The 23,325-nt window shown below is 40.3% G+C and overlaps 2 protein-coding genes across 3 annotated transcripts; both read left to right on the forward strand.

Annotated features, from left to right (window-relative positions):
- Positions 1-8,312: 8,312 nt before the first annotated feature.
- fhdc2 (FH2 domain containing 2) lies at positions 8,313-18,532 on the forward strand. The gene is made up of 12 exons (XM_087799788.1): positions 8,313-8,393; positions 9,132-9,644; positions 9,725-9,786; positions 13,343-13,445; positions 13,704-13,789; positions 13,955-14,055; positions 14,356-14,426; positions 14,502-14,609; positions 14,798-14,868; positions 15,312-15,429; positions 15,513-15,677; positions 16,263-18,532. Exons 2-12 carry the CDS (start codon positions 9,279-9,281, stop codon positions 18,102-18,104), a joined length of 3,093 nt encoding a protein of 1,030 aa, XP_087655914.1. The 5' UTR covers positions 8,313-8,393; positions 9,132-9,278; the 3' UTR covers positions 18,105-18,532.
- Positions 18,533-19,899: 1,367 nt separating this feature from the next.
- On the forward strand, positions 19,900-23,116 carry rhogd (ras homolog gene family, member Gd). 2 transcript variants are annotated; one of them, XM_087798529.1, is made up of 2 exons: positions 19,900-19,929; positions 20,847-23,116. In XM_087798529.1, the coding sequence occupies exon 2, from the start codon at positions 20,876-20,878 to the stop codon at positions 21,449-21,451; it is 576 nt and encodes a 191-aa protein (XP_087654655.1). In that variant the 5' UTR covers positions 19,900-19,929; positions 20,847-20,875; the 3' UTR covers positions 21,452-23,116. The 2 variants fall into 2 exon arrangements, with proteins under 2 accessions (XP_087654655.1, XP_087654656.1); XM_087798530.1 differs by lacking the exon at positions 19,900-19,929 and adding an exon at positions 19,931-19,954.
- The last annotated feature ends 209 nt before the right edge of the window (positions 23,117-23,325 follow it).

Raw genomic sequence — 23,325 nt, forward strand, 5'->3', positions numbered from 1 at the left:
GCTCCCAGTAAACTCAATTCAACAGAGAGTGAGAGTCATAGTGACTACGAGGGTGTCATACTCAGCCACTCATAGTGGCAACTTTTGAAACAATAGGCCAGGGCTGAACAAATTGAATATTTATTTAACAGTCTACAACTGGAAGTGAGACTCTAAACAGAATATTCCTCTAAGCCACTGCCTCAACAAACCTTTTTTTTTTTTCTTTTTACAGTACAAACGTCTGCTTTCCCATCTTTCATTTTGTTTCGTCTGAATCATTTCCCCTTCAGTTTTGAAATAGAAGTCCAACACTCTATTTAGCAGGATGCAAGAGTTTCCCAAGGGCACAGGTTTGACAGGTTTGTCGCTGCTAAGGAGGAACCATAAGGAACATATCATTGTGAGACTAAATAAATAAAAGAATAATGTCACCATGAGGCCTGACTACATAGAGATCCGATTTGAAGACAACTGTTTGTCATCAAACCAAACAGCTTATTTACTGTATATAAATCATCCTTTTTTAACGCTTAAAGTCTTTTAGGCAGTGGTTTGGACTGGAAAGTCCCTCGAAAATCTTAGTGTGAGAGATAATAACGAAGGGGAAACACTAGCGAATAATTATACAAAATAAACCAATCTACTTGTGAGTGCAATGTTCCTAAAATGCTATATATCTGTGTAAGTAAATAGAGGCTTGCCTCTGTTCAATGGGCTCAGCAAGAGTGCTTTCTCTTTCCCACAGCAGAGCCTAGCAACAGCCCGTCCTTCCAAATTCACTGGGTTTTGACCAAATAACTCAGCTGGCCATTTCTACTCTACACTGGTCACTCATCCTTTTGTGTTTTCTCTGTATTCTCCCATTGCCAAACATGCCAGATCTCCTCGTGTCACAGAGGGAGAGGGTGGTAGGAAAAGGAGAGGTTTGCACGTGATCTTCTGAGAGAAGAATACACCCCATGCTGTCTTCCCACTGGTATGACGAAAAAAAGAAAGAAAGAAGGAATCCTCCTCCGTCTTGTCCTACTGCCTTTGTGAACTAGTGCGTTAAGGCTAAGTGTTAACTTTTGTCATCGTGACAGTTAAGACAAAAGGAGCCGTCATCCACACAACAACACTGGATGACTTCAACATTTGGGGAAATTAGCTTGGATGGATCATCGCTACAGGAGCAAAAAATACATTTTTGGCAACTGTTGAATAAACTACCACTGTGGTTATATTGCTGTGAGAGAGTGAGAACGTTAACACAAATTGTGCAATTATTTGGTTTATACAGGGAAGAGGTTGGGTATCAAATAAAAAATGGTCAATACCGCTACAAATACTGATACATTCGCTTTGATACTGGTTTCTAAAAATGCATTCTTCGATACTAAACTTATAAGATCAATCCCGATAAAAAACATAGCACAACTCTCGAGTTTCATTTTTTAGCTTTGGTTATTCTCCTGTCCAAGCTGTTTTGTTATGAAATAATAATAATAATATTCTTTCAGCAAAAAAGATCAGGAGCAATAAGTGAAAAATCTAACGAAACTTGGCAGCGAACGACAATGCATGTTTCCTGATATTTCGGTCGGTGAATCAAAAGACCAATTTTCTTTCCTCAGCCTTACACAAGGCTCATCATATTTGAGTTGTCCCGGTCCAAACAAAATGTATATTTCCCTACATTTTGATTTAAGTGTCTTAATTTATTGTATTATCTCTGTGTTGATCCTCTTTCGCCAAAACACTCCCATCAAATGACTATCCTTCAACATCTGTTTAACTATTATTGAATATAATCTCATTATCTGTATGGGTCACCATATTAATATAAACATGTATACAGTATATCTATTAGTATGTGCATGAGTTGACAAATTAGACCACGTGAAGATGGTTTGAAGCTACTTTGCTACTGTCTATAGAAAACCAGACTTACCCTTGTTTGATTGAGTCTGATATTGGTTGAGTTGTCCGACAAGTTTATGGTTCCATGCAGTCTATTGAGCTATTTACTAGATTATCTGGGTCACATGTGTTAAACTGACGAGTCATTTTATGTGGCCCAGCAGATTGTTGGCTCAAAATTAAAGTAGAATAATGTTCATGTTGGTATTGTGACCTATAAAAATGCCAATATTTAAAGTGAGATAAGATACAGAGGTTATGGATTACAACAATACAAGTAAAACTAATGTTGAAGTCAAGGAATTTGTTTAGTAAATATGGACAAACACAGAGATAGTAAAGATAAATTGAGCTTCAAAGAATGATACAAAATCAGAGGAAATGAGTGGAAATAGGCATTTTCCATAGACTGCTTGAAGATTTTGGCCCCGTGTGTGATTGAGTTTGACATCTTTGAGCCGAGGTCATTTCTGACAATGACAAATTAAAATGATTATCAACATAGTTAATGTGTGGCTATATTCAAACGCTCTTCTCTACATCTTGTAGAAGAAAAAGGTCTTACGCCCGGGGGCCTGAGGGCTCCTTGTTTTACAAATGGCCCCAGAGACTGCAGAGAGCGGCAGGCGCCATTGTAATGCAATGGTGTGTTTCGGAATAAATGGGTTTCAGCACAGGCCAAATGAGAACCTGTAGAATGGATGGGAAGAGGGGAGCAGCTAGGTTAATCCAAAAGGGAGTCCCCCCGGGCCCTATAATTCTACTCCTCTTTGCCCTCGGCTTTTAAAACGGTTGGCTCCGCCGGAGACACAGTGGATGGCGAGGTTTTGTTGGACCAGCAGCGGAGCAGCGGGGTTAAATCTCCGCCGCACAAGCGCCGGCCAAAAAACTCTAGGGTGCCCCCTTCTCCTCCGCTTGTTTTCACTCCTTTGCAAGCATGGCTGCCTTCGGGGCCCGGTGCCAATATTCCCACTGTTTCTCCGCGAGTGACATCACCGGTTGGCGGAGAGAAGCCTGGTGAATAACAAAGTTTTAGATGGGTGAAGTGAACTGATGTGGACGGGAATTTTTTGCTCAACGTGATGAGGCACGTCGTCGAATCGATTGTTATATTATTATCAGCGAAGTTGAAAGAGTTTACGCTAAAAAGGCTTGACAAGATAAACACTTTTGGATGGTGACGGCGATGGTGGGAAAAGATTCTACTTTAATAACTCACTACGGAAGGCCCTTGCACTTGATGCCACATACACGGCCTACTTGGTGAGCAGTCATTGTTTGAACGACGCGCTTTGTCAACTTCTATTTACTGGCTTCTTTACAACGGCTCTCGGCCCTTTGAATATTAACTGTGTGATCGGTCTTGCCACACATGCAGACACTCCAAGAACCCCAATCAACACGACCCAGAACCCCTGCCGGCTGCTTCACAGCTCCGTCTTCAACACGTCTGTTTTTTCTCTTTTTTAAAAAAAAAAGACAATCCTCCTCTCTTATCAGGCAGCAGAGCAGAAATGGGTTTTATCCCACCTCTCTTTCGCATGACGCTTCAACTTTGAACACGACGTCGGAGAGAAAGCCAGATTAACTCTGTGTGTTTGTCGGACTCCGTTCAAGTGCAACTTTTGTCTTGGCTCGTCTAATGAGAAGCCAGCGGGGGAGGCGACCGAGTGAGAGGGTGGGAGAGCAGGAGATGGGGCTTGTTTTTTTTTTTCTTCCGCAGGCCAATAATCCCATTTATTGAGACTCAGGAAATCCTAATTGGTTTCGGAAGTGTCTCTTGTGACCAGATGTGCAGACAAACACCAAATTCAAGAACATCTGACAAGAGCCTTTTTTAGTTCCTTTAAAAAGTGTTCAAATATTATATATATAAGTTTCCTGTTGCTCCCTTTCATCAAATCCTATAACAAAAAAAACATTGCTCTGTTCTGGTTCAATGTTTTTTTTTAGAATTACCTGAATAGGCATGTGTGTTTTTATAATTTCCCTAAATCCCTAATCTATCCATCTATCTATCTATCTATCTATCTATCTATCTATCTATCTATCTATCTATCTATCTATCTATCTATCTATCTATCTATCTATCTATCTATCTATCTATCTATCTATCTATCTATCTATCTATCTATCTATCTATCTATCTATCTATCTATCTATCTATCTATCTATCTATCTATCTATCTATCTATCTATCTATCTATCTATCTATCTATCTATCTATCTATCTATCTATCCATCCATCTAGGTGACCTATATAAATTGATAAACAGGCTCTTGCAGCCAAAACACTTTTAACCAGGTGTGATGATAAGTATCATGTGTGTTAGCGCCATCATCTCACAGAAGCAAGGTTGCGGGTTTGCTTCCAGCTCTATTCAACGTCAGGTATTTCTGTGTGGAATTCTCCTGGTTGGGGGTTTACCCTGGGCACTCTGGTTTCCTCCCACCATTCAAAGAAATCCTGTTTTTGTTTCAATGCTTTCTTTTTATCCACAATCAAAGGTCTGTAGCTTGATGCCCCTCTTGTGAACTTTGTCTTGGCAACAACACATTGAGACGGTTTCTTTTTTCTTCCTTTCGCGAGCATCTGTGGGCGTGGGTGCTTCATATATGGACTATAAGCCTTATGTGAGTGCACTTCCTCTTCGGAATAAGAAGGAGAAACATAAAGAAAGAGGGAGACAGACCGTGCTTGTTTTGCCTGTCTCTTCTTATCAGGCTGGATGTCTGACCAAAGCCAGAGATCCTTGTCGGGCTACCCCGGCTCGCTGCACGTGATCTGGGTGCAGCTGGGAAACCAGGAAAGATCTGAGGAATCTGCTTTTGATTAGGGAATACTTTACTACTCCCCAAAAACGGAGTGTCAGAGTCTGGGATCAGACCCAGGTGTGTGCATGTCCTGCAAGTACACACACACAAATATGTCACGTGCATTATTCTCCTGCTGGGGCAAAGTCACACTGACCTATTTATTTCACCATGGAAATGTCCAAAACCCTGGAGCGCGACCGGACTCACTTGGGGATCACATCAATAGTTTCACATTGAAAACCTTATTAAGGGCAGCATTTTTGATTAGTTTCAACTGGAGTTTCCATTTTTCTCTAGATCTAGTGTCATTCTTGCAAAGGAGAAGAAAGAATTGAATTTCATTGCCGTTTCAAATCTTAAAAAAACAAACACATTTTGCTGTGTTTTCCGAGTGTATGTTGGGGACAGAGGGAATAAGAACCGACCAACCCTCCTCGACTTCAAAGTGAGATTAAGAGGGAGAGGTGAAGGTCTAAGTTGGTGCAATAACCCCATCAAACCCAAGTGCACAGCTTTTCTTGTGGCACTTAAATCTCATTAGGGAAAGGATTGAAATTCAACTACAATGGAAAATAACAAGACCAGGGTTTTCTATAAAAATATGAAAATTAAAAGCACAGAAAGGGACAGATAGTGATGTGCTTTTTTTTCTAAAAGGAAACGACTTTGTATAAACAATTAAGAGCCATTGAACTTCACTTTCGAGGCCAAAAAACATGAAGCTTTCAAAGGATTTAATCTAATGACCAATTGTTTAATAAGGAACAAGACAAATCAGATAAAAACGATTATGTGACATCAAAGAAATAATCATGTAATAACCATTTAAAACCGTGTCACACTCAATTACAAGAGACCAAAATTGTTTAGCAGTCTGAGCCAAAAAAAAGTTCCTGTTACTTTCTGCGTCAGTAAGAATGAGTCAGATTTTCACATCGTCTTTTAAATCTCGGAGGCTCGGTATATCGCAATTATCTTTGTGTTTGTTCTCCTTCACCAAACACTCCCATCAAATTCCTTCACTTCAAGACCAGTTTTACTCTTATTGAAGGTCTAATTGTTGATTTATTTAACTGTTCCTTGGCTTATCTTGAACACTGATAACTAAATAGATACAATATCAACACAAACATAAATCTGCTTTAATTTGAAGCCAACCATCCCCTGGGCCGCATGAAATGACTTGGCATGTAGGATTTGAAGTATCGAAGTTTTTCAATAAAATATGCTATTCAAAAGATGTAGCTAATCAATAGTAGATGTTAGAAAATATTGATATAGCTATATTTTTTTCCACAATACTGTATCGACACTAACAGCACTGTGACAATGTTTTTCTTTTAAATCATATATTTTTTACGGTCATTTATGGGTTATAGTTCAATAAAGCGTGTGTAAAATAAAATAATTCACTTTTTAAAATACAGTTTACATGCAAACATCGGCACTGACTAAGGACAAGAGGATACAGTCAACTTTGTGTCAATTCTGCAACGTCAGAGTCAAGTACTCGGACAATACTACAAATATATCATTGGGTATTGTATCCTTGCACTTGTATTGTTAATAGGATCCAACTATTATAGTCGTGCTAACCACTGCGCCTTCTTGTGCTCCTTTTATGAACAAATGTATATATTTTGATTCTGTTGATACTGGGTACATGAATGGGTTCAGTATGAATGCAAAGTAAATAAGTAAGTAAGTAAGTAAATTATATTTGTAGAGCGCTATAAAGGATGTTTATCCACGTTTCACATTTAATACACACTTAAATTCAGAAGAAAGACTGTTCAAAGAACAAGCCTTCCCACAAAAAAAACATAGTTAATTCCTGGCCAGTAAACACATCACAGATTGTTCAGTATCTTTTAGTGTCTTGCTGAAACTAGTGAAGGATGCCAAGTTAACTCCTTCCTATTCATTAATCATTGTCACACTGCCGGGGCTTGAATGTTGTCAACGTGGGCAGGGGTTGTTCGGGGCCACAATGGACTATAAAAGCAGCCGACTCTCAACAGCAGCATTTCATTGTACCGTGAGGAGTGCACAGTACTTGACTGAAAAGAAAATCAAGTTTCCTGAGAGAGTTTTTCCTTTTGGCAGGAGTACATTAGAACAAGCCCTGCCCGCACGAACCAACACAAGGGCCAAAACTCCGGGGTCACAACCCGTCTAATTACCGCGGCCCGAGTCATGATGACAGCTGCCTGTCGACATGACCTGTCAGAGGAGCTACCTGAGCTGGACTCGGTACCACCAGGTGACATGGGCCTGGAGCATTCCAGCACCTTTGATGAAAGGTCCGTCTTATGGGTTTGTTTCCCAGCGCCCGAGTCGACTGACTTCCAGCCTATTAACTTTCCTCCGTTTTTATCCACTCTGATCCTGGGCATCATTTCCCCGAGTCTGATAGCCATCTGTTGCCTCTCCTACGTTCTCAACATGCTACCTGATCAAAGTCTTCTTCGCCAATTTTTCAAAATTAAAGTGCCCTGAGCGATGATTGGTTTGAAACAAGGGAGTTTGTCAACACAACTTGTAATAACAAGCAGAGTTACAAAAGCAGGTGTATCCTGTAAAATGACATACAGTAACAGTTTCTCTAACTTTGATCCAGAAACGTTGGCCACATTATTAGTTAAGATATTAACCAGGTGCGGTAAAACATTTTCCCTACAGGCTGTTATTAGTGTTAAGAGACGATTATTTCATAATTTGTGAGTCAGAAAAGCCAAAGTTACGCAATAACATGAGCCAATTTTAAAAGCTTTAGGACTTAAGCTCCAGTAAAACACTTGAGAATTTACACTCACGCGAGATTAAGTGTCCCTTCATCAGTAATGACGTCTTTATTCCTCATACTAGACGAATACTTCAACTTAATCCCTGTCATGAATATACAAAAATAACGTTATATATTTAAGTTAAAACATTTTATATTCAAATTTAAAAAAATCAACCAAAACGTTGAGTTCAAATGAACTCGTTTTTCAACATTCATCCATGATAATTAAGAACAAGGTGTCAATAAATAACAACATGCTTTATATAGATAATTTAAAAAAATGATTCAAACAATTAAAACATTTCAAAGTAGACATTTTACCATACATTTCTAAACATTTATCCATAATAATTAAGATTGCGTTTTTTAAATTAATCGAATGTGAATTAAAGCTGCCGTTTATAAAAAATATATATATACTTAAATTAAGTAGTTATAACATGCAATATATATTTAATGAGAAAACTAAACAATTAAAACCATCTATCTAAACAATTTAATGGTTAATTTTCTTATTAACCATTAAATTGTTTAGATACACTTTCTTTCTTCTGATCATTCGTCCATGGAAGTTGAGATTATTATTTTAAATGAATAGAAAATTCAAGAAGTGACAAAACTAAAGTGCCCCCCTCCAGCGTTTTTCCTACCCCCATCCCGGCACACATTAACCCCCTAAATCCGCCCCATGGGAAAACGGGGAGGATACAATAAAGCGTATCAGCAGGCTTGAATGCGCATGCGCGCCGTTGAGTGAACTCAGTGGAAGTTCCCTGCAAGTTGAACGAGACCGGGATGACTCGGACCGAGGAGACTATCGGAATATATTTTTTAAAAGACGGGATTCGGGGTAAATAAATCATTGAGGAATAGTGGATTTATCTCACGATTTTCGCCCAATGAGAAGGTACGTCACACTTTTTTTGAATTTTAGTTTTGATGGATTTTTTAAACCTGAAAGTGACTGAATGGTTATACCAATAATGAAGCTTAAAGTTAAGCAAAAGGTTGCTTAGAAATTATATGAATGACTTGTTTTTCTTTATAAATTAATAATATTCTACATTTTAAATCAATCTCAGGTGTGTGTTATTTTAGCAGCGCACTCAGGTGGCGTGACGTGGAAAATACAAGCTGTGATTCAAATAAAACACTGTGACTAATTTAAAAAAAAAAACAACAAACAAAAAAAACCCGTAAAGCCATGTCATGATTAAAGACTTTCCATTAATCCAAGCACCAGAAACTTCTGAGTCACATCCAACTAATCCTGCTTTAAAAGTGTGTGCAGACACATGTTTACCTCCCACTGAGAGGACATTGAAAAAAGATCTACATATGTTCTTATTAAAAGGTGAAACTAAACAGGATGAGACAGGCCCATCAAAGAACTCCTCACAGAGGTTCTCCTCAGCATGCCCTCCCAACCCCCCCAAAAAAAGAAACCTTGAACTTCCAGTGAAAGTTGACCGAGGGGTTATACAGGCATGGCCGAGAGCCTTGTTAGCAGCTAATGAAAGGATGAACTGAAGCCAGGTGTCACAGAAACTTTAAAAATATCCAGGTGAGGTCATCAGCTACGACCCTCCTTGGATAGGTTTGACCTCATGTTGAGTTTAATAACCTCTTGATCTTGTCATTCCAGGAGATGATGGGGCGGTGAAGTAAAAAAAAACCTGGGAGAGTGACACCTTTTTATGCTCATCCACTTGACTCCATTATTACGGGACTTTTTTTTGCCTTTCATGGAAGACTGGTGCCCGCCCCACCTCCGCCCCTTGACGTCAGGAAAATGACCACCATGGACTCCCGTCTGGCCCCCGCATCGGCGCCGCCACCACCACCACCACCACCTCCTCCACCTCCGCCGCCACCTCCACCTGCCAGCTCAGAGTCCTCGCCCTTCAGCCGCGAAGACAGCGCCCGTCGCAGCCGCCTGAGGAAGCTGAACTGGGAACGTATTCCCAAAGAGAAGGTGGAGGGGAGGAAGAGCGTGTGGAGCGGATCCGGACCCGAGGAGGACGAGTTCCCCATAGACCTTCACTCTCTGGACGAGCTGTTCGGGCAGAAGGAGAGTAAACCTCAGGAGAGGAGCAGCACTTTGAGACGGCGGTCGACTCTGCTACGCTACAGAACCCACGAGGAAAACTCGGAGGAGGTCAGATTGTTAGGATACCACACGTTTCCTCATACTACACATATTTCATTGTCTTGCTCACCATGTCTTCCCCTCTACAGATCTCCATTTTGGACTCCAAACGGAGTATGAACATTGGAATATTTCTGCGGCAGTTCAAGATGTAAGTTGATATTTGTGCTAATTTAGCATCACCAATTACTTAAGTCTCGTCTCAAAAATCCACTTTAACAAAACATTAATCTATCTATACAATTCCTCCTCATTCATGCTTTTATAATGTCATTTAAAAAAAAGTTGATTGGTAGCTTTACCTTTTCTTCTGTTGTGTAATGAATATTTTAGCAAATTAAAAATAAAACACCACAAAGTAAAATCTGCCAATTGATGAGGCTAATTACTAAAAAGCTGAAAATGTTGATGTAACTTTTCACATTTGGCCCCTGCCTTTTTTATCAAATGTGGTCCTTTTCAAAAAACAGGTTTGAGCACTTGTGGGTAAGGACTTTCTCAGCTTTTGAAATCTCAAATTGATCTATACACAAGTTCATTTAACAAAGTATTTCTCCAAAACAATCCATGTTATACAGTTGAAAGATTACTCATTGTATTTAAAGGGCAACTAATGTTAGGATTTAAGAGTCTCTTAAACAGTTCTTGGACCTCTATTCAGTATATGTCTGTACAAAAGTCTCTTATAATTAATATTGTATATGTTAACATCAGAAAATGTGCTAAAGCCCCGCCCAGTGTAAACACTTGAATTTTTCTGGAGACAAACTCGTTTACTATAACCCCGCCCACTGTGCTGTGGGTGAAGCATAAGGTTTGTCACCGCAAGTCATCGATCCCAGAAGTCTCCACCTCTAAGGGACTCATTGTATAAACAGGGGGGGCGTGATTACAGCTGGCTGGAGTAGGAGTGAAGCCATTATTAAGTAATGGGCTTCACTCTCATAACCTCTCGTTCGCGGAGATTTGAGACGGGGTAGAACTTTATAAAGTAATAAGTTCAAAACATGGTCATGATGAGGGACTTACTGCATCTTGGAGAGGAAGACATTTGAAACATACGAGTGAGCCAGGAGAGTTGAGTTTTTAAATCAGTTGCCCTTTATATACAGTACACCTATATATCAATACAACGCGACGCACATTTTACACAAGCTAAATGGAAAGATAGTCACTTATGCAGTTCCACTATATGTCCTGCTTTTTCTTTAAATTCAAATGTTGTACTTGTAATCTGCTTATGCTGTTAAAATAATCAAACGTTATTTGATAAGTGAGTAGTTGAAGGACAGACATGGTTCTTTCATTCCAATTTTATCTGTATATCAAATAATGCCCCTTAAAAAATATATGTATATTAAGGTATAATGATACTTTTAATAGTTTTTTGGTTTGTAAAAATAACTAATTTCCCAAGATCGTTAATAAATTGATCTCTATTGGAAATATTAAAATCAATTGTAAGGAAAATAAATGCACTCCTGGCTCATTTCTTTTATCTTGTGTCATTATCACACTTTTTAAAATCCCTATCAATTTAATTTCCATCTTGGCTTTCGTTTTAAAACCAAGATTGTGTAATAGGCATCTAAATGGTGTCCAATTCAGAGGCAATGGGTTCAAGTGGCTAATGTCATGTCCAGCCGCCTCCAGTAAACAGAACGGCTCATTTGTTTCAAGAGACGCTGGACTTCATTTTAAGAGGGTGCCAGGAGTGTGAAGACTCATTAGAAGGGAGGTGGACTGTTGAGAGGATACAAGGATATTGCGGGGAAACAGGTGTAGGGGAGGGGGACGACGTTAACAAGCCACGAGTTGGAGGGTGTCACCTGCTGATCTTCTTAAAAGGCCTTCACAGTCAAACCAAACCCCCCGACAGGGAAAGCCCTCGCTGGCGGCCTGTCATATTCATCCGTCCCTTGAAAAGCCCATTTATTTACTCCCGACAAAGATGCGGTGCCTGAATGAAGTCGTTTGACAAAGTGAAAACGCATGCATACAGTCTGCTCGGTGAATGAGACTTTTTGATGTGGAGAGTCGTGCTGTATTCAAGCTTCTCCAGCAGTGGCAGAAAAGGGAGGAAGTGCTTGATTCACCATATTGTTGAGTAAATTGAGACGCCATTGTTCAGCCGTCAACCGAAGAACCAGCTTATTCTCCATTAGATCTGTCTTGACTTGCAGGGAAAGCCGTTATGCTGAAAGAGACTCTTCTTTTGAATAAACATTTGCCTTGTAAGAAGCTTATTAGCCTTCGTAGAGAAAACTAATCCCAGAAGACAGCAGTCTGGGAGTCATTGTCTGTGTTCCGTTGTTGATATTGTATGGTTTGGTGGCTGGATTTAAGAATCTAGAGCAATTTTTGAGTTAAGCATTCCTTTTTTTTATATAAATATCAAGCTAAACGAGTCTGTCTGTCTGTCTAAGCTTGGCAAGAACCTACTACTACGGAGACAACAATACAATATATTGCGATACTGTATGACCAAGGATATATTTGTGGTATTGTTCGGGTACTTGACTCTGGTGTGGCAGAATTTACAGACCACATGACTCTTGTCAAAACTGATTTCATCTTTTTTTAAATGAAAACAACATGTCCAAACATCAGCTTTAAAAAGTGCTGGAGTCAACTGTATCCTCTCATCCTCAGTCATTACCAGGATTGTCACAGGATTTCTTTGTTCCCTTGTAATGACTGATGCTGACCAGCGACCTGAAGTTTAATTGGAACTAACAAATGAATGAACGCTGTCAATATTTGCAGGTTAATTTCAAATTTAAAAATCGAATTATTTTATTTTATACAAACTTAATAAAATGTAAACCATATTAGAAATGTGGTAAAGAAAAAAAAATATGATTTGTAATCCAAAATAAAAGATCCTTTGAAAAACAAAAACGGCAAGACTGTATACACTTCTGTCGAAAAAGCAATAAATAAATATTGCGATATATCGCCTTTTCAATATTTTCTAACTAAATTAAATGTTTCTACCTGTAAGCCTTGACATCATAAATTCAATTTAAATGCAAGGTTAGGCTTTTCAAATAAAAATAATAGTAATATAAATAAATAATGCCATCACAATGGGGGTTTTATATTTTAGTAGCAGCAAGAGAAAAATGAAAATGAAGAATTGACATAATCATAGTGATATTAAACTTTGATTTTAATGAAAGAAAATATGATTTCTTGCTATGTAAGAATATTGTGTAAAAGGAAAGAAATGTAAACCCTTTTCTCACCAACAGTAAGCCTACATTTTAACATTGTGAAACTTTGTGGTGGCTTCATACATTTGCAAAGCACTGTATGCTTGAGTATTGGATTAGGGGCCACGCCGGGACGTTGTCACTGGGCTGAGGATGTGTTTTTGGAATTTGCCATTGTGATCATTTGCTACACACTCCGGCGCTTGAAAAAACTCTGGAGGAAAATAGAGCGATGTTGTTGTTTGGACCGAGGCTTTGAAACGTAGGAGGATAATTGAAAGCTGGTGCGGCAAAAGACAGATGTGTTACAGGTCAAAAAGTCACGCGGCTCAGCTTCGACTTACACCGTCGGACACGCTGGTATCGGCCTATTTATCTCCCGAAAGTGAAGCTTGTATGTTGCAACCACAACATTTTGATGGATAAGCTGTGATCGGAAAAACCAAAAAGATGATCTCATCCTCACTCACTTTTTTTTTGTCTTTCCAAAAGGCCTGCTAAGGAGATAGTGGAGGATATCAGACATGGTGTTGGGGACCGGTACGGTGCCGAGAAGCTCACAGAACTCCACAAACTGCTGCCTGACAATGAGGAGGTAACATTCCCTTTTTTGGCACAAATATTCAACTCTTTCAACGCCCCCCCCCCCTCCTTCTGCTACTCATCATCTGGCTTCGGTTAGGATGATCAAAAGTTTGCCATTACCCCATATTGTATGATGTGGTCCGTCTCCGGAGAGAGAACGAGGGGGGAGATATTGGATCTGACTGTTAACAGCTTGTTGTTTTAAGTATTCCAGATTGCTTTCCCCCCAGATTCTTTTTTTTTTTTTTAAGCATCTGTTCTTTTTCAGGAGTCCCGTCTGAGGAGGTTCAATGGGGATCGCAATTGGCTTGGAGAGCCTGACCTATTTCTGCTGCTCCTCGTGGAAGTCCCAAGGTACGCTGAATTTATTGTCAATATTTCATATATTATTAAGGTTATTTGATCCTGCTCTTGTCTTTTTTTGTGTGTGTTTGTATAGTTATTAAACCCGTTTTAGATTAGGAGATTTATTACCGCTGACCTCTTGAGCTCATCCGTCCTCCTTTTATCGTCCATTAGTTATCGGTTACGTTTGGATGCCATGATCCTGCAGCAGGAGTTTGATCCTGCGGTGACCTCTCTGTGTGTGGCAGCCACATGTCTGCGGGAGGCGGCACGAGGTAATGTTTAAAAAAGGAGAAGAACAGCAGGGAGTGGGAAGCAGTAGATGTATATCTCTTGCCTTTTAAAATCCTCAAATGTCCTTTAGTACTTTAGAGGCATTTGCATTCTTCTGTGGAGGCGCTCTTCCTCGCTTTCTACGATGATATTGTGGCCATGTTTTTAGAAATTAAAGCTTGACTTTCATTGAGATTTCATGTAAATGTTGCATTTATCTTTAAATAAAAGTTGGCAATTTTATGAAGGCATCCTAATTCTATTTGGAACCAATTATAAAACTCTTTATTTTCTATCTCTAGAACTGCTCAGCTGTCCTGAGTTGCATTCAATCCTCCGTTTGGTGCTTAAAGCTGGGAACTATATGAATGCTGTGAGTATTTTCGCTTTAAAAAGAATGGTACGCTCGTAGATTGTGGCCGTATTGACCTTGTGTCTTTTATCTAAGGGTGGATATTCAGGGAATGCTGCTGGCTTCAGAATTTCATCGCTGCTCAAGCTGGCTGATACCAAAGCCAACAAACCGGGCATGAATCTACTTCATTTTGTCGCTATGGTAAGACCTCCGACATCTCATACATGTGGCAGAAAGAAGGATAAATCAGCAAATTTTTATCGAAAGCTCGATCTGAATGTTATGGTTGGCTTGACACTTTCTTATCACCAGTTTTTTTGTCAACATTCACAAATCATGGTTCAGTTTGAACAATGGCTCAATAGTGATTTTTTTGTTTATCTCCACAGGAAGCTGTGAAAAAGGACTCAAGCTTACTGTCATTTCCTAGCCAACTAGGCCATGTTGGCGCCGCCTCTAGGTCAGTCTCCTTCCTAAGTACCAGTCACACAATATCAGACAATGATTAGGCCTGATGGGGAACACAAATTGGGCTTACTTGCACAACTTAACAACAAAAAAGGTCATTAGAAAAGAAAGAATTCCATCTTTCAGAGTGTTGATGATGCTATTGAACCAAGTTTCAGGACTGGTTAGGTCAACAGGTGACTTGTCCTGCGGCACAGATGACCCTTAAAATATAGTGATATCAACAGCCACTAAACGGGACTAAAATTGTTTAAAAAAAAACCTTAAATATTGATTTTTTTGAAGTTTGTTGGGACACATTGCCCAAGTAAATAATATTTAACGCCTAATCAGTAAAGGTTTTCTTTCTTGAGCGGTTAAAGTGAATGAGTTAGATTAGATCTTGCACATATTATTGTACAAATGCTAATGCTTTGTCTCATACGATGTTTCCAGGTTGAGTGAGGAGTCCGTCCTGGATGATTTATCGAAGTTAAAGGGCAGATTATTGGCCCTGAAGACAAGCAAACAGTCTGAAACTGAAATTCAGAAACATATTCAATCATTTTTGGAGGTATGTTGTGATTTAAACATATATCCATAACCAACAATTGATGACACTATTTGTTGTCTGAACACTGTTTATCGTGAAAACAGGTGACGGAGGAGAGACTGAAGGAGGCTGAGGACAAAGTTGAAGGCATGAGGATGTCAAGTCAGGCTCTGGTGGAGTTTTTCTGCGAGGACGACAGCCTGTTTAAACTGGAGGAAGCATGTAAAGTCTTCCATGTATTTTGTCTTCGCTTCCAAAAGGCTGTCCAGGTGAGATACCTTCAGTAACAACGACTACTACGTCAAACTGTGATATTCGTTTTAGAACCACCCACTACGGTTGGGCATGGATACAAATGTATGGCTCATTTTATGGAACCAGTACCATTCTTTAAAATATAAGCATTTTACCAACTGCAAAAAAAATGTTCCCTCTTCAAAAAATCCCTATAAATATTATCCCTTAAGACCCGGTTGTCATTTAAAAAAAAGGTTAATTGATATAAATTGTCGTATAATTATATTTTATAGTTATTTAATTGGAGATGCAAACCAATTAGATTTAAAGTGTTACAGGATGTTAAATTTAACTTCAAAATGACTGCTTCTAGCAATGCTATCTAGCTAAGATAGCAAATATACCAGGGGTCTTAAAGTTCCAACCAGAAAGTTAATGCGTGAGGTCCCTTAAGTTAATACCTAAAGCGCTTCTGCATCATTGTGCAACACTTAGCATAGTGTTCAAACTTCCTTTACATACGGATGGGGGGGGGGGGTTATGTTGGCGAACACTTGATGTCTTTGTCGTCACTTCCACAGACGTCAAACTTCATCCATATTCATTGCATTCCACAGGAGAATGCTGAGCGGGAGCTAAAGGAGCGAAAACGTCTGGAGCGCCAGCAGCAAGTTGCAGAGAAGCGTCGCTCGGTGGCAGTTTGTACAGGACTTGACATGAATCTCAGTCTTGCCAGAGAATCCTCGCGTGAAGAAAACCAGGACGACCTGGAGAAGCTTTTGGAGAAGAACTTAAGCCACACTTGGAATCGCAGAAGTCTAAGAAGACAACCCAGCCTTCAAAGTGAGAACCCATTTCACAACTTGCTGAAGCACTTCCCGGAGTTGGGAAGCAGTCCAACGTCGACGAGTTGTCACTCGAACAGCTCTTCAGACTATGATACCAGTGCTGTGCTCTGTAGTTCTCCAGAGGCTGACGGTGCTTGTTCCCCCGTTGATCAGGGGAACTTCTTGGTTAAAGCTGGCAGAGTACAGTACAACCAATACCCAGCGACCAAACACAGTATCAAAAACACTCAGGACACTCCAGCTACTGCATTTAGCCATTCACAAAATTGCTTCAGAGTAGAACAACACGGTCCTGGAAGCATTTCATTTTCACCAAGTACCTCAGGTTCGACGGAATCGGGTAGATTTACTAAACTGGAAGAGATCTCGAAGGAGCCGAGGGTGAAAAGTGACTCATTTGTTGTCACCAATACATGTACAGACTTGACTTCACACTGCATGACAAACTTTGTTTCTACCGAATTAAGCAGTGGTGATGTCGATAAATCACAGCCTATAAATAAGACTGGAATACGCCCTCATAATGAAAGCAAAGCGGTACCTTTTGGAAGACCGAGGCGACAGTTAAACACGTTCATGAATGCTCCTAAAGCTAAATTGGAAGTAGACACAGCGGAAAAGTGGACAAGCACTGTTAAACCAGACAACAAAATGCCTTTACCAGATGATGGTCTGAGGAAGACGTCAGAAGCGGAACAGTCTTCAGTTCCTGGGAGAGACAAGTGGAAGGCCCCTAGTCTGCCCGAGATCATCCAGCCTGAGGAGTCGGCGGACTTACCGGGTCCTGAAAGAGAAACGACATTTAACCGCATGGGAGAAACGGTGGAGTGCCACACTTTGGTGAAGGGTCTTCGATCGTACGACACACTGTCACCACCGACGTCGCCGCTCCCACGGCCTGCTCCGAGCCTCTGCTCGAAGTGGAGAAAGGAGAGGGAATCGGGCCTTCAAGAAGGAAAATCGGGGTCGGAAGCCACTTCGAAGGAGGAGACGCGAACTGTGAAGGCTCCTGTGCGTAGCGGGATCGGGGCCAAGAGAGGACTTGTGTCTAGACCTTCCAGTGGAACAGGTATTCCCAGAGTGCGGTCCAAAACCGAGCAGTCGAGCAGCATTCGCTCTCCAACAACAACTCCCAGTCGGATGTCGACATCTCGCAGCTCATCCATGCGTACGCCACTTGTCACTCCGCCTACTGCGGGTAAGTCAGATGTGAAAAGAAGTATCAGCTCCAGAGAAAGGAATAACTCGGTCAATGAGTCTCCTACTGCAGGAAAGACCAACGTCGCTCGTAGAACCTCGGAAAGATCCCCACTGGAGAAAGTCTCCGCTTGTTCTCAGTCGTCGTTCGTCCGAGGAAGTCCTCTCCGAGTGTCGAAACGGGTCGCCCCAAAATCCGAAACTCAAGCTCCCTCCCAGACTCAGACGTCCCACAGCCCAACGTCGACGACGGCAAAGACCATACGCACCGCTGTTATAACCGCGGCACGAAATAGAAGCACCAAATCAGCGGGATCAAGTGTATCGTCTACGAACTCCAAAACGGCTGCAGCTTCACGGATACCAGGTCCCAAAATGTCTCAGAGTGGTGCCTCACATAAACTGTGGAAATGATTAAGATTTGAATGTTCACCTACTGTTTTTGAATCTCCATTATGTACTGAGATGGGTCACTTGTGAGTATTTATAAGAACAGAACCACCACTTTTATTTAAGCAAGTACACATTTTTTTATGAACTGCCCACCAACAGTACAGCAAATTTCTTAATCTACCTCCTCTTGACTTAAAACACCAATGTCTTATGCATATAAAGATATACTGCAAAGAGTGTAAGAGAAAAAAAGGTAACTCTATAAAGTGCGTTCCTGTGTGCCTGTTAATAAACCTGTGTTTGCTTTTTATTTATAAATACTATTTCATGGGGAAAAGTGCAGAAAAAAAATGTAAATGTTTATTCTGATGAAAAAATGCCTTATGCTCTGATGCACTTTATACACTGAAGAATACACAACAAGAAACAGTTACAGTGACTTGTGTTCATGTACATTTTTTTTTTTTTGGATGGATCATTTTCTTTGTATTTTTATTTTGGTATAAAAGTTGTAAATAGTCAAACTAAAATAAAAGTGAAATGATATAAGAAAAAATGATTCATTTCTAATTAGTGACTTTAATTAATTTAACCTCGACTCCCTTTTTTTGACTTGGATGAGTTCTTCCTCCTTTTTTTTTTTTCCTTCTTCAATTGCTCTTTGCTTGTCACCGTCCACTCCGTCATTGGCGGTTGTCATGGCAATGCCACTGGAATCCCTTGAAATTTCCTGGCAAAAAAGTGCTGTGCAAAAGTTGAAGAGTAGGGTGACTGTGGGTGTAGGGTCCCAGTGGGAACTCTTTTTATGGGGCACACTGACGCCAGAGCCTCTTGGGAAAGGCAATAAACTGGTGCCTCTTTGTATCCCTCGAGTGTCCGGCCATCGGTCAGCTCTGGCCCCTAGACTAAAGGGGGTGACATCATCAGTGGGTCGAAAGAGAAGAGAGAGAAGAGGCCTTTTTTTCAAAAGTGACTCCTCTTTGTTTATTATGATTGATCTTTGGTAAAAAAAGCTTTGATTGGATGTTACACCCATAGATCAATATGTGATATATGACCAAGAAGAGGTTGAGCTGTACCTTGTTGTTCATCATAAGACCAAAAGAAAAGTTAGCATCATGGTGGGAGTCAGAAGATGAGTGTAACACAATTTTATTCTGAAAAAAAGAATGTTTGATGGTTACTTAAAAAGGCCTAAATATACTCCGTCTGCAGCACAATTCACAATGTATACAAGTGATGGGAAATTGCATTTCCTATATAAAATATATAACTTTGATTTAAAGACAATAACTGGTATTAAAAGTAGCCTTTCTCCATTAAAAACATTTACATCTTTTTGAGGGACTATTAATAAATAATTAGGGCCATATAAATACAGTTTCCCAGGTCTAATGTTTACTATGAAAATATAACTTTATATTTGTGGTCAAAATTCAGTTTAAAAAAGTTGATGGGAGCTTTCGTTGTGGTTAAAAATTTCAAAGCAGCTGAAATTACTAGTTCGATGAAACGTGAGAACGAATATCTTGTTAAAGTTACCGAAGCAAATGTACCAAAAAACACAGATTTTAACAAATAAACGTCTCGTCGTTATCGGCTTCCCTTTCAGATAAATACTGCAAGTGATCAAAAATCCATTCATGTGTTGGTTCTACTTACACGGCTAGCTGGTTTGCGAAATAATACGACACCGCCATCTTGTGTTGAAGGTAAAAAAAAAGGGGGCGCGTTCGAGAACTACAACTCCCAGTTCGCTCAACCGCTGTACGTCGTACGTAATGGACATACCCCGGATGTTACTGTGATTAACTACCAGACGAAAAGAGATCGAAGTCTAGTGGCGGTAAGTTCCAGAATTATTTAAATTCGTAAGTTTTCTACCACTATTACTCACCAACGCGTGTCGAGAAGGTACTCTTGTGGAAGTTTACTTTTAATTTAGTTAAAAAAGTTAACGGGACAACTTCTGGACGGGCTTCTTTTTAAATTAACTTTCAACTTGTTTGCTAACCTACTAGCTTGTTAGCTCCCCGACCCGCTAGTTCCTTAGCCTGATGCTAAGCAGGGGGGAACGCCTAGTAACACAAGCGGTCACAGATTGATAATATACGGGTTGTTATTGAAACTTCCGAAAGGTTATTCTGGTGAAGACGAGTACAGTACACGATTTGAACATTTTAACTGGCGATGACTGACTCTTTTGGTAATTATTTACCCAACTAATGTTAATAACGCAAACGACCTAGTGCTGGCGGTAGCTAGCATGTTCACCAACTAAGTTAAAAACCCTTTAGGTGCTTTTAAAGATTAATATCGTCAATTTGTGTTTATAAAATATACATGCATTCACTTGTTTCCTCATACACTGGTTAAAAGTTAAATTCGACAAACTTTTGGAAGTGCATGTTGGGATTTGTTTGCACCTAGATTATGAATTGTATCTCTTATGTAGTTACTTTGTGGTGTTAAAGGTGCATTGTTTCACTGTTTGGTTACAAATAACCAAGAAAAAAAGTAAAGAGGAAGTACTTAACTCAAAATATAATGAGGAAGTGACTGTCCTTTGCTGCTGTACACCTAAAAAGCCTTCAAAAGGGGAAGTTGAGGACATTTTGTCAGCTGTGTTGAATGACCCACCCTTTGAATGAAACCTGTTTTATGCTGTAAAATATGGGCTTTGTTTGTTGTTTTCATTATTCAAATGCTGTTTGCGATGATCCAGAAAGGGTTATGGTTAACCCCGATGATCATTGTTTTCAGGTGCTGCAGCTCCAGCAGTCGTCAGCAGGATGCAGACCATAAAGTGTGTGGTGGTGGGAGATGGAGCTGTGGGTAAAACCTGCCTGCTCATCTCGTATACCACCAATGCCTTTCCCGAAGAATACATTCCGACAGTATTTGACAATTACAGCGCACAGATGAGCGTGGACGGCCGCACAGTCAGCCTTAACTTGTGGGACACAGCCGGCCAGGAGGAGTACGACCGCCTCCGTACCCTCTCCTACCCTCAGACCAACGTCTTCATCATCTGCTTCTCGATCGGCAGTCCCTCTTCCCACGCCAACGTCCGGCACAAATGGCACCCCGAGGTATCCCACCACTGCCCCAACGTGCCCATCCTGTTGGTGGGCACCAAGAGGGACCTGAGGGGCGACGCGGAAACGGTTAAAAAGCTGAAGGAGCAGAGTTTGGCACCCACCACCCATCACCAAGGCAATGCTCTTGCGAAGCAAATCGGGGCGGTGAAATACATGGAGTGTTCTGCCCTGCTGCAGGAAGGAGTGAGAGAGGTGTTTGCTGAAGCTGTGAGGGCAGTGTTGTACCCGGTCACCAATAAGAAGCCCAAGAAGTGTGTCTTGTTGTAATTAATTAACATTTGGACTGGAGAGAGGGGGAAATCCACAAATGGAAACGAAGACAGAGGAACACCGGCCTTCGTCATGCTGCCTCGATGGCCACCTGCAGCATTTTGGACTTTTTTTTTGTTGTGTGGATTTCTCAGAGATGCCATCAACACCAAAGTGACTTTCCCAAAATCTGGGTAAACAGACCGGATATTTGCTATTTTTCTTAAATTTTAACTTTTGATATTTACAATTTCTCATATTTTTACAGCTCGTCTACATTCTTTAAACTTCTGCTTTGCCTTAAAAGCCATAAAAAAAAAACATCTAAAAACCGATTTACCCTGTTTGACTGGAGAGAAGACCTTTTTGTTTTAGGTGAAGAAATAATGACTACCTCACACTTCTCACCTGGGTTTGCATCTCACCACAAGTCACAACCATTAGTAATCGTATTTAACCTGTTATTAAAATGACGTCAGTACCAAGGTGAGCAAGGTTCAGTTTTCAAGCAGCTCGAGGTGCGGTGATTCCAGACAAATGCCAGTTCTCTAAAACCTGTGAACTCAGACTGGATGGTTTTTTTTCTTTTTGTTGCTTCACTGCTCAAGTTTCCACTGTGTTCAGTGTGGCATGTTAGAGTGGTGCCTCCTGTCACCAGCACGCATCATCGACAGCGTGTCATTAAAGATAGCCGGAGCCATTATCAGAACCGTTTTGATGGTAGAGAAGCCGGTGCCACTAGTCCCATCGATCTGTAGTAGACGCACATTTAGTGACCTCCGGTGTTTCAATTAATGTGTTTATCAAGTGTGATTTATGGCCAAAGTTTAGTATATTTTAAAGTTTATTTTACATGGTGGTAGTCCAGAACTTCCAAAATAGCATTTGTCAGTCAAACTATTCATTCATTATGTTTGGCTGGCGAATAATTTATTAAAATTCAGTTTATAAACCATGATTATTTTTCTATATTGCCTGCCAGTTTTTTTTGTGTGCCACAGCTGCCTTTAAATTTTTTTCCTCTCGATCTTCCAAACTCAGGATACGAATGGTGCCTTCTCAATACCAAATACCATATCAGTGCTTTTTATAGGGACAACAATAACGGCCAATATTCTTTTTCTTTTTAATTTTACTTTATTGTTACACTCCTCAAGTTTTGTGCATTATACAGTTGTGTGCTGTCAAGCTAAAATCCGTAGGTCATGTGCCTTGTCATCTAGATTTAATGCTTTTTAGTAAATATTTTTATATAACCTATGAATCAAACGTGTCCATGTGACCCTCAATATTTGGCTTATTGGCATTAGTCGTTGGCGAGGAGCGTATTACCAGCAGAGAGGATGTGTGCGAGTTATGCTTGTGGAGGGTTGAATGTAAGTGCATGAAACACAAAAACTGTCAGCTGTGGTCAGATTTATTATTTTTGTATACTTTTTTTTTTTTCTTCCCGTGTCCTGATTTCACTGCGATGGAAGTGGAGCGTACACCTGTGGCCCCTCCACGTCTGCGTCCCAGAGCTGTATGCTACCATGTGCGTGGTACTACGCTTATACACTGGGAACTTGATTTGTAGAAAACTTTGTAATTGTTTTATATATAACAAAAACATATTTGTATAAATGAACTAACGGTGAAATGATTTTAAATTATGCCAAATAAAATGGTGCTTAAAGCCAACAAGTTGTTTTTTTTGGTTTTCCTTGCATAGTTCCTGATCTGTCAGTACCCACATGTGAACACTAGATGGACACACTTCGCAGTCACTTAAACACTTGCATGTAACGGTTTATAGTGGAGCTTATAGACCATCTTTCACCTCAAGACTCCTATAAAATAAACTGACGTGTGGTCTAGAAAACCTCCCTGACCTTTAAGGGCGGGTTCCCTTC

Source organism: Callionymus lyra, chromosome 9 (genome assembly GCF_982586985.1).
Source record: "Callionymus lyra chromosome 9, fCalLyr1.hap1.1, whole genome shotgun sequence".
NCBI classification, from domain to species: domain Eukaryota; kingdom Metazoa; phylum Chordata; class Actinopteri; order Syngnathiformes; family Callionymidae; genus Callionymus; species Callionymus lyra.